This window comes from Scyliorhinus canicula, chromosome 5 (genome assembly GCF_902713615.1).
Source record: "Scyliorhinus canicula chromosome 5, sScyCan1.1, whole genome shotgun sequence".
NCBI classification, from domain to species: domain Eukaryota; kingdom Metazoa; phylum Chordata; class Chondrichthyes; order Carcharhiniformes; family Scyliorhinidae; genus Scyliorhinus; species Scyliorhinus canicula.
Genome location: NC_052150.1, coordinates 173,412,219 through 173,428,021, shown reverse-complemented (window position 1 = coordinate 173,428,021; position 15,803 = coordinate 173,412,219). Strand labels below are relative to the sequence as shown.

The window sequence follows — 15,803 nt, the reverse complement described above, 5'->3', positions numbered from 1 at the left end:
TTTCTAATGCTCCCTGCAATTCTGGATGGTACGTAGTTGATTTAAATTATTTTATTCCTAAGCTATCCATAACTTCTTTGAATAACCTCGAGGTAAAATTTGTTCCTTGATCCGATTGTATTTCTGTGGTAGTCCATATTTAGTAAAGAATTTAAGTAACTCCACAATCTTTTTAGCTGTAATATTACGTACTGGAATGGCCTCTGGAAACCAAGTCGACACATCCATTATAGTCAAAAGATATTGATTCCCACTTTTTGTTTTAGGAAGCGGTCCTACGCAATCAGTTAGGACCCTTGTAAAAGGTTCCTCAAATGCTGGAATGGGTATTAAGGGCGCTAGTTTTATCACTGCTTGAGGTTTCCCTATCACTTGACAAGTATGACATGATTGACAAAACTTAACAACATCTTTATGTAGTCCAGGCCAATAAAAATGTTTTTGGATTTTAGCTTGAGTTTTCCTTAGTCCCAAATGACCTCCCACTGGTACCTCATGTGCAACTCGCAACACCTCCTTTCTATACCCTACCGTCAATGCTACTTGATGAACTTCTGACCACTTTTCATCCGCCTGCATATGTAAACTTCTCCATTTTCACATCAAGACATTACTTTTGTGGTAATAACACTCTGGTATACACTCAGATTCCACTTCCGTATATGCTTTCTGATTCATCCGGTTTATTTCTACATCTTTCTGTTGTAGCTGCACCATTTTTCCTGAACTAAAAATATCCGCCTCATCCTCCGCCTGTTCTTGTTCTTTTTCAACCATCTGATCAAAAATCGTTTCTGATAATTGCCCTTTAACTTCATCTTCACTCTCTCCTCTTGCCTTAACCTGTTACTTTGCGACCTTGTGACTACACAATCCGGAAAATCCCAGGATATTCGTCCTTCAACACTTCAGTTGTCTGATTTTCCACTGGCTTATCAACCACAGTAGGCATCACCCCCACCTGCAATCCTGCTCTAGCATTACCCAAGATAAACTGTATTCCTGGACAAGATCATTTCTCTTTACGCCTGCCAATTTTAACTGACTGTCATGTTTCATGGCCATTTCCTGAAGTTCAAACTATTTTTCCCTGATCTGTATCTCCCTTTCTCTTTATTTTTCCTCTCTTTCCTTTTCCTCTCTATCTCTTTTGTATTCAAGCTGCTTTAATTCTTTCTCATGTTCCATTTGTTTAATTTGTAACTGAATTTTTGCCATTTCAATGAATCAAACTATTTCAGGCAACTTTAAATGTGAAGCCACCGCCATAATTATGGAATGTTTTTGCCAAATCTAACAGTCTGCTTTTAGTCTCTGTCCGTAAGGTACTGCGTGTGACCGTCTCCACCCCCAAAAACTTCAGAGCCTCTGAAAGAGCCATTGACCACAACACACTCCCTACTTCAGCTAGAATACCACACCTGAAAAGCACCCACAATATGCTCACCCCTCACTGTCTTTAAGTTCACTAAGTCAATCCAATAGATATACTTTTATCCCCCTCGAGCCCCCAATTTGTTATGGGCCAGGGATTGGAGAACCCCGAACTGTATCATGGAGTTCACCTGACCCACAACTTTTAATAGATTGTGGTATGGGGAGCACACGGCCCACTCTACAGGTGTGGTTCAGCAGAAATGGAAATGTATTTTTTAAAGGAAAGCAATGTTTATTCTATGAACTCAAGTTAAACTTTTTAAAACATACAGTGAATATCTTGGCAACCATTAATTCAAATACAACCCCCAAAGACTACAACACTAAGTAATCCTTTAAGCTTTCTTATTAACATCCATAAGACTTAAAAGCATAAGCTTTAATAGAAGCACATCAGGTTAAAGTCACGACTGAGAGCAGTTACTAGTTTTAAATCACCAAAGGATCGATTTGCAGTTTTTAGATTACAGAGTGAGAGACTAGTACCCCTTCTGGCTGTGACTGCAGCTATCGAGCTCTGAAAACGAAACGAAAACACACCCTGCAGCAAACAGCCCAAAACGGAAATAAAAAGCTGGCACACAGCCCAGCTCCACCCACTCTCTGACGTCACTGCAGTAATAAACACCCATTTTCTAAAGGTGCTCTCACGACAGATATTTATATACACACCCATTTATAAACACCCATTTCTTAAAGGTACTGTCACATGACATCTCTCTCCCCCTCCCCAGGAAAAAAAACCATCAACTTCAACATTCACTGCAGCAAACAGCCTAAAACGAATGTAAAAAGCTGGCAGACAGCCCAGCTCCACCCACTCTTTGATATCACTGCAGTAATAAACACCATTTTTTGAAGGTGCACTCGCATGACAGAGTGGACAAAAAAAATTGCAGAGTGTGTGCTACGTGGAAAAATGTGAGGCTCTCCAATTTGGCAGGAAAGATTAGAAAAACTGAATATTATTGAAATGGATAGAGACTGCAGAATGCTGCAGTCCAATTGAATTGGTGTCCTTCTACATTATTCACAAAAAGCCAGCATGCAGCCGCAGCAAGTAATCAGGAAGGCAACTGAAATGTTGGCCTTTATTGCAAGGGAGTATAAAAGTAGGGAAGTCTTTCTATTATTGTACAGTGTATTGGTGAGACCACACCTAGCAAACCGTGTAGGAATGATTTACTTTCATTGGAAACAGTTCAGATGTTTGGGATGAAAGGGTTGTCTTATGAGACAACCTTAGCAGATGTCTCTTATGAGACTAGTCTCGTGCTGAGTAGACAGTAAGAGTGCTTTGGTTTAACTCAGGGCAGCACGGTAGCACAAGTGATTAGCACTGTGGCTTCACAGCGCCAGGGTCCCAGGTTCGATTCCCTGCTGGGTCACTGTCTGTGCGGAGTTTGCACGTTCTCCCCGTGTCTGCGTGGGTTTTCACCGGGTGCTCCGGTTTCCTCCCACAGTCCAAAGACGTGCGGATTAGGTGGATTGGCCATGATAAATTGCCCTTGGTGACGAAAAAAGGTTAGGAGGGGTTACTGGGGTATGGGGATAGGGGGGAAGTAAGGGCTTAAGTGGGTCGGTGCAGACTCGATGGGCCGAATGGCCTCCTTCTGGACTGTATGTTCCATGTAAACTATGTAACTACCCCTGGATTGAGGAGGAGAAAATCGGATGATAACTCACCGTCCATAATCTCCCTATGGGATGGACGCTTGTGTAGAATATTGGATAACATTGGGAGCATCGCAATGAATGTCTATGGTAAAATTACTTGGTCACTATTGAGATTTATTAAGTGGCCAGGGTCTAATGGGCAAGTTGTTGTTGGACAAGGTAACACAGGGTGCCCAATATCTGTACCTTGCAGGAGACGATGCCTGCAGGAGAGAAAATTGCAAAGGAAACTGGAAATGCTGCAAATACACACCGACTATTTGTCATTTAAAATGAAAGCTAGATTAGTGTTTTGTGGATGTCTTTATTTGATAGATATAAATCTTGTCTGTGTTTCTGATGCTGACTGAACTGCTTCAAAAATATATTTAGCTATTCTTCATTTCCTAATGCAGTGTCATATATCATGAAAGCTATTTGAATATTATGTCAATGTTTGCACAGTATGATCAGTTTATCAGTTAAATTTGCATTTAAAAAATGGTTACTTGTGGGATGCATAAACTATTGACTGTGTGAATTGTAAAGTTAGGAATATTTATCCATTGGATAGGGAATTTTAAAAATTCATTCTTGAGATGTGGCAAGCCCATCATTTATTGCTCATCCCTATTTGGATGAATTTAGTTCATCGTAATTTATTTGTTTTAGGAGTCTTCATTTCAGTTTTGTCAGCTGAATTCGGCGCAGTGTAACTTCTGCTCCTTGACAGCTTAAATCTGTAGCAGAATGTCATGTATCTTTTTGTTGTAAACAACAAACTGATTGACCCTATGTCCCATTTGTTCGACCTTTTAATTCAGAACTAGTTTCTGATTCCTATTGGCATTCATTCTTCAACCTTTGTCATTTTTATGTTCAATGTGTTCACATAGGGGAGGCGATGAAAAGTAGAAGCATTGTTTTATTTCCAAAGCAATTTTGTACACAAGCAGCGCACAATAATACCATGGGGAGAAGAGCTTCACTTGTCACATCCTGACTAACCACTTGATGGCAGTGCTGTGGAGCTTGCCATGTCATGATGTGTTAACCACTGTTGATTTAATTATGAATTAAGGACTTTGATCTTAACTCAAAAGATTCAATTGACGAATTCCTTACATTTAATGTTCGTATTAATACCGTTGAAGTCAATATATATTGCTATATGGGTCTGATAAGTGTAGTACACAGTTTTTCGAATAGAACTTAAGTTGAAAGATTAAGGTTTCCCTTTTTCTCTCTCTCCTCAATTGGGTGTTTGAATTTAAAATTATACTTTAGATTTATCCAGATGTTTCAAACTCCTTGGATGTTTGTGGGGAAAATGTTGTGAAAATCAAATTAAAGGTTCAGATATAATTTTATTTACTGCTTATAGAAAAAGTTAAGTAATTGAGAAATTGCACATCTTTACAACATAAATACTCTCTTAACATTGTTCATACATTAAAACTGTCATTTCAAATTACTGAAAATGCTAATCATAGATAGAAAGCTGAAACCTGTTCTGCCTGAGAAACCTATGAAAATTCCAATTGCAGTACAAACTAACATATATTTCTTTTTAAAAAATAAACTTCGAGTACCCAATTCTTTTTTTCCAATTAAGGGGTAAATTAGTGTGACCAATTCACCTGCCCTGCGCATCTTTGGATTGTGGGGTTGAGACCCATGCAAACACTGGGAGAATGTGCAAACTCCACACGGGCAGTGACTCGGGGCTGGAATCGAACACGGGTCCTCAGCGCTGTGAGGCAGCAGTGCTAACCACTGCGCCAGCGTCTGCCCCTGTAAAATATATTCCTAAATTATGCGTTACCATATTCTGTGGAATTTGAAATTTCAAAACTAGAGAAATTGGATTATTCAAACAGGTACATTTTGTGATGGTTAAGAAACCATTTAAGTAGCTAAGAAAACCAGGAAGGTGCAGTAGGTAGGGTATTTCTTTTTACATTTGTATTGATTGGCTTCTGCGATATTTACCGTGCATAGTTGCCTCTTGAGTGTTTCCATAGTTGTCCTGTTAATTTGGCTTTTGCATTTAGAGAATTATTTCAGGAAGTGTGTTATGCTCTGCACTGCTGTGGAAATTGCTCAGTTTCTCCAACTGCAGGATGGAATTGGGAGTTGAGCTAATGTAAGTTTCCACACGTGCAATTTTAAAGTCCCTGTTAATGGTGGTCATGTTGGGGAAAGCAGTAAAATGATTGTAAATGTTTACTTTAAAAGTGCATGCCTAAAGTATGGTGGCAGTGCTTCAGCAGCTTGGCCTGCTGTCAGCCATGTTTTTCTGTGAGATTTTTAAAGATCTGGTTGCAGAACACTGACTTTTTAGATTTGTGTAGCATCACAAATGCATTTATTTTGGAAGTTTGAAACTCCTTGTTTTCCTTGCCTGTTTTTGTGCATCTGATTTCAGCTTGTCTTGCTTCTTATGTAGTGGGAATTTAAAATAAATGAAAAAAAAAACACACTAATACTTGGAATGAGCAAGACTAGTTTGTGGGTCTAACGAGTTGACAACTTGTAAGACCTGACTGTGCTCAGGTACTTTTTTGAAATCATCTGTTTTCTGTTCTGTCATTTTAACCTACAAAGAAGACTTCGGATTTCCCACTGACCTATATGAAATATCACTACTATGCAAAAGGGAAAGCAGTTATTCCGATTTGAAAGTGTGTAAATTGTTTCCTTCCATTATGTACTGTTAATTTGTCACCACTTCAGTTTTAAATCTTTAATTTAGAACATTTTGCATTCAAGAAAAGATGAAGATGATTGAATGTTTGTATGTATAGTGTAACTTGCGATTGCCATGATTTGTTATTTTAAACTGGGTTTCTACAATTGTCATTGTAAATCTATTAGCATATGGTTAATAGTGCATGGTTCAATTATGGGCAGGCAGTGGCATACAGCAAGAAAGGCATTAAAGTTGAGTACATACTACTCTAGGGGAGTAGGGAGGTATGTTTAAACTTTACAACAGACCGGGAGAAATATTGATTCATTTCAGTAATGTTAAGCAAGCCATTTTTAAGATGGTGGGTCCTAAGGTAGTTGGTTGTAAATCCCCGGCTATTAGCTAAATCCTTAGAGCATACTACCACAACTAAATTTGGCTGCCCCAGTGAAAAGGGACGAACCACTGCCCTCCTCCCCGAAAAAAGCTTTGAAGCAGGTGCACTGCTTTTTTTCTGTAGCTGTTTTTTTCTCTAAAAAGGATTTGTCCCCTTGCTGCATCAGCTTACCTGATGCTTTCCGAATACAATCACACTTCTCGGGAATTCCTCAGTCCATCAAACAGAATATCTGTCTGAAGTATATGCACAGTGGTCCAATTGAATTATCTAACTTTGTAGTCCTTCTAAGTGTAAATCCTTCTGAACCTTCTTTTGTGTTGGGTGAACAACAGCTCAACGCTGCACTGATTTCTGTCCATATATATCTCCTTGCTAGACAGAGGTTAAAAGTAACGCTCTCAATTAACCAACATAATCTCGTACAATAAAAACTGTTACATCTCTTTGCTCAGCCCAGCATTAATGCTCTGGTTTGTCTACTATTACATCTTTAGTTTTGAAAATTTAAAGCAGTAAGGGTGAATTGTGTTCAAAACTATTGTCTTGCTACCATCATAAATGGTTATTGTAGACAAATAACAGGTTTGCATGTGATATATTTGAGATCATTTTTAATTTAGTGAAGATGAGTTCTTAATTAAAATCTGGCGGGTGGGGAGAAATCTACATTCCACAGAATCAGTTCATGCATCAGTGTACCTTGTACTTAAAATAGTTCTCATCACGGAAATATGCGCATCAGTGTAGCTTGTACTTGACATAGTTCGCATCATGGAAATATAACTTGGCCAGTATTTTACTAACTAATCAGCTAACAGCTAAAGCCTCTATGTGCTGAGCTCTAGGAAACAACTTTTACCCGGAAGGCACTGATCCCTCATTTGCTGTTTTGTCATTTGACAAATTTTGGCGCATTCATGTTCCTCTTAATGCAATCCCTAATACTTTTAGTGCTTTCCTGTTTAAAAATTCTCATGCGGTTGGATGGCTCAGTGAAATCTCGAAATGTGATTTTGGTTCAAATGAGATGAGCTCTATGGTGGCCGTATCTTTTTGTTTTGCCCCGTATCTTTATTACAATTATCATGGCTCACGACTCGTGATGCATAGAAGAAAGTACACAATTATCATGAGTTTTAATGGTGATACTATGTTGTTACAGTGAATTATTTGAAGATTTTGGCTCACTTAAATAACATGGTTCTGCATAAACATAGTACTGAATTTGTACGGGTATATGCATAGGAGACAAAAAAATGTAGTCTGGTCTTTGCTGTGCTTGTTTCAGAATATTTTCCAAGGCCAAGCATAGATTATATTTAATGCAAGTAAATCTAGCTTGTCAAGGAGCATGCACTTCACACATTTTTATGATTATGCTACCAGTTACTTTTTAAAAGAAAACAAGGCTGTGTCTGTGCAAACAAAATTCTGCTCTAATTAGAATTGGTTTTGACCTTCGTAATCAATGATGCTTTGTAACTGCAGGACTAGAACTGAAAGATGAATAACATTTCTTTTTGAGACTAGATAAGGCAATGTAAGAATACTCTTCACATACATGTCATTTTGAGTGTACAGTATTGCTTTTTAAAATGGGAGTCTTACTAATGGTTCCCTTTTTTTTAGTGAAGCTTTTTAAGTAATTTTTTTTTATAACATTAATTGGGTATTTTGCTGGATTTCTTTTTGATTGGTGGAAGGGAGTAAATGTTTTGTGTAAATGGTGAGTGAGAATGACTTCATTGAGAGATCAGGCCACAGAGTGTTACCAAGGCTGAGATAGCAAACAAGCTAAATCGACATCTGTAGAGATCGTCATTTACCAGTGTATTACAGTAATTCTGCCAGTTCATGTATGTTAATTTAGTGTTCTTCTACTGTGTAACGCAGTTCTGTTCCAAGGTAGTTCCCATGGTGATATTCAGACTTGCATTATTTTTAAATGGGTTAAAAGTGGCAATTTTATTTGTCATCATTTGATTTAGTTTAAAAGAGAAATTGGTGTAATTTTGTGTTTAACATTGGACTCAGAGTAGGTGATGAGAAACAATGGCACAGAAATTATGTTGTGGCATACAAGCAGATGAGCACTTAATTAACTGGCCATCTTAAATTCCCATCTCCGTTTTTTACTGAAGGCGTTAATCTGCCAACATTTTCATGAAAATAATGGAGAAACAATTGTTGGAGATGAAGGTCATGTATTTGCTCACTGGTATTCCATGGTGTACATCTTAGGGCTAATACCTCTGGAACTGTTCAGCTATCCCAGGTTTAATCTTTGGCCTGTCCTGAAAGTTTATCTCAGAGCAACGGTGGTGGGGGAAAAAGAGATTTTTAAAAAATGAAATAACCGTACACTCAATTGGTATTGAATGGCTCTGCTGAAAATGTGTCTGTTGGTTGACGCCAGATCTGGCTGGCATGTGTTGCTATCTGTGTTTGAACTATTCTTTGTCTAAATGGGTATCGGAGGGTGCAGTGTTATGGATCCATACTTTTGTGTAAGCAACCACAGGAATGAAGGGAAGAACATTTTTAATAAGTGATTTATTCAGACACGAATGGACTAAAACTTGTGCATTTAATGATATCATCCAATGATGCCCAATTGTTGATGTTTTAATTAAAATGGTCAAACTTAACCAGTCCAAACAAACTGTGCACGTGTCAAATCTTAAATTATTGTCCAAAATAGGTTTTCTGAACAGTTTGAAAAAAATATTGAGGTCACTTGTGAACAAAAGCAATGAATTGTTTCAATCAGGGCTTTTTTAAAAATTGAAGTAGTCTGATTTCCTGATGCACTTAAGAGGATGTAATAGATAATTGCACTGCAGCCTGGAGATTTTAATTGAAGGTCCAATATTGCATAAAGTGGGAAAAAAAAACAATTGGCCTTATTCAAATTAAAATTTGTCAATAAAAATTGAGATTTCAGTTTTTGCAAGTATCAAAATTTTTAATTCTTCAAAATGTGAAATTTGTCACATCTGAGAATCAAGCCAACATAATTAGAAGTTTCTGAGAAAATATGTAAGGTAGTTCACAATACTATGTTTGCTGCTTTTGCTTTTTTCTCTTTCTCCTGAGATGATGAACAGGCTCCTTGGTCTTTTCAGGACTGCTCTTGTTCTGGCTGTTACGATTTACACGACGATTGATGTAGCATATGTGGGGTTACGGGGGAGGGGGGCAGACTGGGGGTTGCGGGAAATGCCTGACCCAATTCAGCATTTTCTTCTGTGGAGCAATGACGTAGCACTTAGTGAATTAACAACACTCATCTGATTTATAAACATTATTTTGTAGCTCAAAAGATAGTGTTATGAAAATTTGTTCACTGTTAAACTGCTGAGAAAAGGGCCCGGCAGTTTTTAGTTTAATGTAACAACCCTTTGATTAGAGTTTTTACGAAATGTTTTATCTCTATATGCTGTTGGATTTTTTTTGGGGGGGGGAAGAGGGGGCAATTTTTCCATTTTTATTTCCGCTTTCAATGTTTGCAGTTTAAAAAAAAAAAAAAATCCACTATGTTTACATAATCCAACCGCTGCATTTTTCAAAACTCCTATTTAGTCCTAAAAAAACATGCTAAATTTGCCTTCTGAATTTCTTTACATAACTAAATTAGCCACTTTGTGGTAACTTGATGAGTAGCAGCAGCGTTGCAATGTTCATTTTATTTGTCTGTGAGCTATGTGGCACTTAAAAAGAGCAATTGTGCTTGGGGTCATTGTGATTGGTGTTGACATATATGAACAGTTTTAATACAAGTACAAAATTTACAAATGACAATATTGTTATGCTGCAGGTTTATAGCAAAAGAATCTAATAAACATGATATTCTATAAAGTAATATGCATTTTCCTAGTATACTTCAGGTTAGAGAGTACAGAATACTGAGGCCTAGATGGATGAATGCCTTGCATTTTTATGCAGTTGTTTTGTAATGCTAACAATATTGACACAATTTTCTGAGACATGATGTGCACAGGTCCCATCATTAGTTATTAAAATAGAAGTGAAAGGGAGTATGTCTGCTGTAGCATTAGAGAGTACTGACAATTTGCCATACACAAACTGAAAGGGTGAAAAAGGACTGTGTATATTTTATTTAAATAATTAGTTTTAAGTTTGAAATGAATTAGGAGGTTTTATATGCACCAAGCATACTTAAACCAGATTTGTTCAAATTGTGGCAAACATTCAGATTTAAAACTTAAGTTCTGATCATAATATCCTAGTTGTTCCAGATACTGCAAACAATTCAGTGCTGCTAGTCACATTGCTTGTGCTGTTCCTTTTCCTTTTTATTAAAGCATAAATCATCACAACGTATTGTTGGAAGCAGAAGTGTGGAACCTGAGGGCTAAATGCTCAGATAACACTTGTCGTACTATTATGTGTTAATGTCATTCTGTTACTCCAGGAGGCAAATTTTGAATTAAACTGAAGCCATTTGCAGTATTGAAGTAAATTTAGATTTCAGGATTCTTGAATGGGCAGTGTACTTATTTCCAAGAGTAACATCTGTTATTGGTGGCATTTAAATAACGATTTGAAAATGTAGCAGGAGAACATTACAGAAAAATAAAAGTACTGCATCATGCTTAATATTAGAAGTTGAAGATTTGCACAAGGTTCTATTTTATTCTATTTCTTCCTTTTTGGGAAATGGTTTAGTGATTTTAATGCAGGTGGAACGTCATTAATTGAGAAATTGCATTTTGCAATCTGTTTATAGAAACCTTTGAGGGGAAAATTACTTCCTTTTTATATAGGTATGGTTAAGCATTATCAAAGTTTTATAAAACTTTAACTGTATTGAGAAATATATGTTATGTAAATATTTTGAACAGACGTGCTGTTTGAAATTAATATGATGCAGCAAGACTAATTTAGCTGAAACTGTATATGATTTATTATTTTCCTATTGAGGCTCAAAACTAACATTTTGTGCACTAACTTGTATTGATTTTGGAATTGTAAAATTCCAACAAAATTGCTTGCTTGATTTTGTTTGTGTTGTATAGATGTATCAAATCTTCTAATTACTGCTTGTTACAAGCTACTGTGTTTGCAGCGGTCTCACGCATGTAGATTGAAATCTCTTTGTCCAAAGAGGATAGAGCGCTGCTAGAAATATTAATGGTCGTGTGCAGTATTTTAAAAAGATCTGTGCAGCAATATGCAGAGGTTGAATAAGCAGAGACTCGGTCTCCAAGCAAGCAGGTGCCTCTGTTGTTGAGCAGTATCATGTTATTAGCAGGCTGTGTTCCCCTCCCTATTCCTTCACTGTTGAACAAAGTCTTTATCCAGAAGGTTTTAGAGAAAGTATACTGACTTTTTTGTGCTGCAGTAGTTCAGAGAAGTGAAAAAGAATAAGAAGTCAGAACCAATGACTGTTTAGTCATGTGCAGCTGAATGCATAGAGTGGCTGTTGCTCAAATTACATTGCCCGAGGAGCCGTACTGGGTCCGCTGTCTTCCTCGATCATAACACTATGCTAAGAGCCTTATATATTTCTGACAAAGTCGACTTTGTATTTTTGCAGGATGCTTCATCTGCAGACATCAGGAAAGCCTATCGGAAAATGTCTTTGATCTTACACCCGGACAAGAACAAAGATGAAAATGCAGAAATTCAATTTAGACAAGTAAGGGCAGCATTTATTTTTTTTGTACTTCTCTTGTATTTGTATTTTTGTTTAAACATTTGCATTTTGATCTTTTTGTTTTTAGTTGGTGGCTATCTATGAAGTTCTAAAAGATGAAGAAAAAAGACAGAGGTATGATGTTCAATGAAACCCATTAAAATGTACATTCTTTTAGAGTTGGCTACCTATTATCTTGAATTAATGGAACGATACAAGGCATAGTAACTTGTTTTTAAAGTGTTTGTTCAGATAAAGTAGTTATTGTTTGTTTTTGTTTGCTGGTTAAATGCATTCTTAAAATGAGTATGTCAATAATAAAACTGCAGGCTTTGATTTATGATGGAGACTGAAGCTACCCTTTACTGCTATTTACCTGTCCGGTTTTGTGCATGAACACTGCTTTAGTATAAAATTGGATTTTGATATTGTTATGATTAAATCGTTGTTACACATGTGATGCTAATTTCACGTGTGTGTGTGTGTGTGTGTGTGTGTGTGGGGTGGGGGTGGGGGGAGTGTTGGTGTTAAAAGCTTCTGAGACCTATATGTTTCTCCGCTGCCACTACCTCCTTGGCCACTGGAGGTATAAATCTGTCTTATTTTGGCATTTCATGGCAAGTTACTGCGTTTACGATCTGCTATATTGAATTAAAGTGCTAAGCCTTTTTTTTCCCAAAGCAATTTGGAAAATGTATTATTGTTTTATATTGATTTAGTACTGAATATTTATTTGCATTAGTTCCTGGATGAAAGTCGTAGTATTTAGACAATCCTGAGACGGACAGATATTAATATATAATAGTTAATTCTGGTTTAGAGGATTTTTCAGATGTTAAACAGTCAGTTCGAAAGATGGTTGCGACCTCTGTCAATAAGATATCCTTTGTTTGAGACATTGCATTAAAAAAAAATCTACAAATACATTGAACTTGTGGGAAGAGCTATGTAACTTTCTTGTGAGGCAAAGCTTTATTGATGAATATTGGGTCATAATAGGTTGTAGTTGGTTTTGTATTGCTGATTGTTTAGGTCAGATTTCATGAGCTGGCTTTAAATGATTAGACTGTTAAATCTGTCTCCCTATCCCAGTTTTTAAAGACCTGCGAGTCTGGTGAGAAGAAAACCATGCAAACCCCAGAAACCAGCTTGCATGTTTGTCTTCTGAAGTCCAATCTTAAACCGCATAAATTAAGAAGGGGCAGAATGCACTATAATCGTCATTCAGTTACGCAGATTATGTTTTAATCAGTGCTTTTAATATAACTTTTTTCATTCTAGAAATTTTGTGGCCAAAAACAATCTAGACCTTGAAGTTAAGTGTAGTCATAACTTTCCATTAATTTTTATTTAAAATTTGTATTTGCTCGCAGTACTTTGTCACTGCATTTTAAAATTTAATTATGTTGTTAAATTTAAAAATTAAACATCACCGCACCAATTAGCCGTTGTCTTTAAAACAAAAAATTGTCAGTGCAATATGTATTAGACAAGTCTGAAAACCAGCAAATACTGGAAATTGGAGATTAAAAAGTAGAAAATTCTGGAAATGCACAACTTGGTCATCAGCATCTGAAACAACAGGTTAATATTTTAAGGATTCATCAATGCCATCTTAAAGGATCCTCTCCTGAAACTGTAACCTGCCTTTTCTCTTTTTCAAATTGTGTGTAATCTGCGGAGCATTTCCAGCATTGTTTTTTTTATTTGGTAAAGTAACCAATGAACTATTGAGAAAAAAGAATATAGAGTATCTGGTGCTATAAGATGTGAATTCAAGAAAGGAAACCACATGTAGCCAACCTAAGCCATTGAAAAATGCAACACAACTGTACTTTTGAAATAACTGCATAATCTTTTTGCATGTAAATTGTAGGAATTTAATGTACAGTGAGAGGACAAGTGAGTGACCACTTTAGTGTGTGTATACAATATAAGTCTGAACAAAATGTGATAATTACAAGGAATGTATGCTGCGTGCAAGACTTCTAGTATAATGTAGATTGAAATGTTACGTAATTTATATTTAAAAAAATTCCTATCAACACCGCACACACACACACGCACACACACACCTGTGGGGCAGCAATTAGTTGCAACTCCCAGATAGACAGAGTTGAGTACAGAGCATTTGCATGTAGGAGATAATCTGAGTAAACCAATTCTACCAACACCGTAGCACCCAATTTTCTCGTCATTAAACAATTTTATTGAAACTAATTTCAATTTTACGGTTTACTAATTATCCAAAAGCTTCAATGCTAATCGTATATAAATTTACAGGCATACATATGGAAAGGAATGATGGGAAATAACCATCTGTCCCATCAAAGCCACCCGATTTCCGTATTGGGCAGCCTTTTAAACCATGGGAGCCACCCCTACATTCATGCATTCTCCTGGTATAGGGAAAAAGGATCCAAGGTCAATTTAGGAAAAAACTCATGGAAATTCCCCTCCAATTCTGAAATGCAAGCAAACCCCAGGAGATCAGAGTAACCTCATGAGTTTTGCTAATTAATCCCAGCTACCCTTATTATAGCATGAATTGTTCTCTCTCGGGAGCTTGTCCAGCTCTCCTTTTGAGGGTCTGTAGGGATTCCATACTTAGTGCATGCTGAGGTAATCTGTCACAGAAGCCGATAACTCTCTCTGAAAAGAAATTATTCTTGTCAGTGTATTTTATATTTGTGCTCCTTACTTTCCCCATCCTTATTTAGCCCAAATAACCTACCTACCAGGACAGAAACTATTCCCATCATCATTGTACTGTATACCTAGCATTCAGAATGAGTTTCTGGCGTAGAAAAACATCTATGAATTTTATTTCCTAAATAAAAGTAAAGTTTTCTGTGTGAATGATCTTGAAATCTGAAGGTTTTTTTGAAGTCTTATTTTACTCTCTGAAAACTTGTATTTTGCTTAAGTTTCAATAAATCCTCTTTTAAAAATAACAGGTATTTTGGGCATAGACATAATAGTTCTTGGCTGGAATTTAGCTTGGATTATTTAAATATAAACATGATAGTATTCTTGGTAACATTATAAATTGCAAAATTCTGATATTTAGAATGAACAGATTTTAAAATGGCAGTTTTGCCTCTGTTTATGAATCCAAGAGCAGGGAAGAAAAATTGAACTGATCAGTATAAAATGTGCCAGAGAGAGCTTGAGGCAAGAATTGTACTCCATCACCAGGAGGCAGTATTCAATACAAATTTGACTGCAATAGCGATGGATTATGAAGTGAAATTGAGTAGTCACTTTGTGCAGTACGGTCTTTTAATATGTATTGAATAAAATGTTTAATGTTTTTCACTTTAGCTAGAATTATACATATATACATTCTGTTTCGAAAAGAAATCCTCTTCCCATGATTCTTAAATATGTGTTTATCCTTATAATTGTGCTGTACTATTTTATGTAGTAGTCTTTTGAGGAGGACCAGATTTTGCAGGAGTGTGTCGTCTCAGGGCATACTCCACTAGACATGCTGGTGCATGTTTAAGTTTGATATTTTTACCCAAAGTTGCTGAAGGTGTGAACTGATGGCCCAGGAAGGGCAACCGGGTATTTCTGACCTTGGTGAGCGACTGGACATGCAGGGTAATTCCTTAACCTCTGAGATTTCAGATATAAACTGAGAAGCCAGGTGAATTAAAGTGGGTGAATTCAATGTCAAATTAGGCACAGAAAGAGAAGTGAAGAGTGAAAAAGACGGAAAGCAAAAGTTTAAAAGAAAAATTTAAATTTTGACCTTTTTAAAATCTAAAACAGTTGACAGCCTGAAGAAATAAAACACCACACTTATAATTGTTCATTTTCTGGCCAAGAGAGATTGTTTGACAGTCACTAATAATTTTCACAATGTTGAGATGAATGAGTAAGTGCAGTAACTTCATGAAATTCATTGGGAGGTTAAGCACAAGATGGCATATTCGTTAATCATGGGGTTTCTC

The 15,803-nt window shown here is 36.6% G+C and overlaps 1 protein-coding gene across 2 annotated transcripts in view; it reads left to right on the top strand.

The window, feature by feature from the left end:
* The window catches only part of dnajc1 (DnaJ (Hsp40) homolog, subfamily C, member 1), a 316,347-nt gene that overhangs the window by 46,517 nt on the left and 254,027 nt on the right, over positions 1-15,803 (top strand). For both annotated transcript variants that reach the window (XM_038798104.1, XM_038798103.1), the window contains exons 2-3: positions 11,746-11,847; positions 11,933-11,979. In XM_038798104.1, the coding sequence (XP_038654032.1) occupies positions 11,746-11,847; positions 11,933-11,979 (149 nt within the window). The remainder of the gene's footprint in view (positions 1-11,745; positions 11,848-11,932; positions 11,980-15,803) is intronic.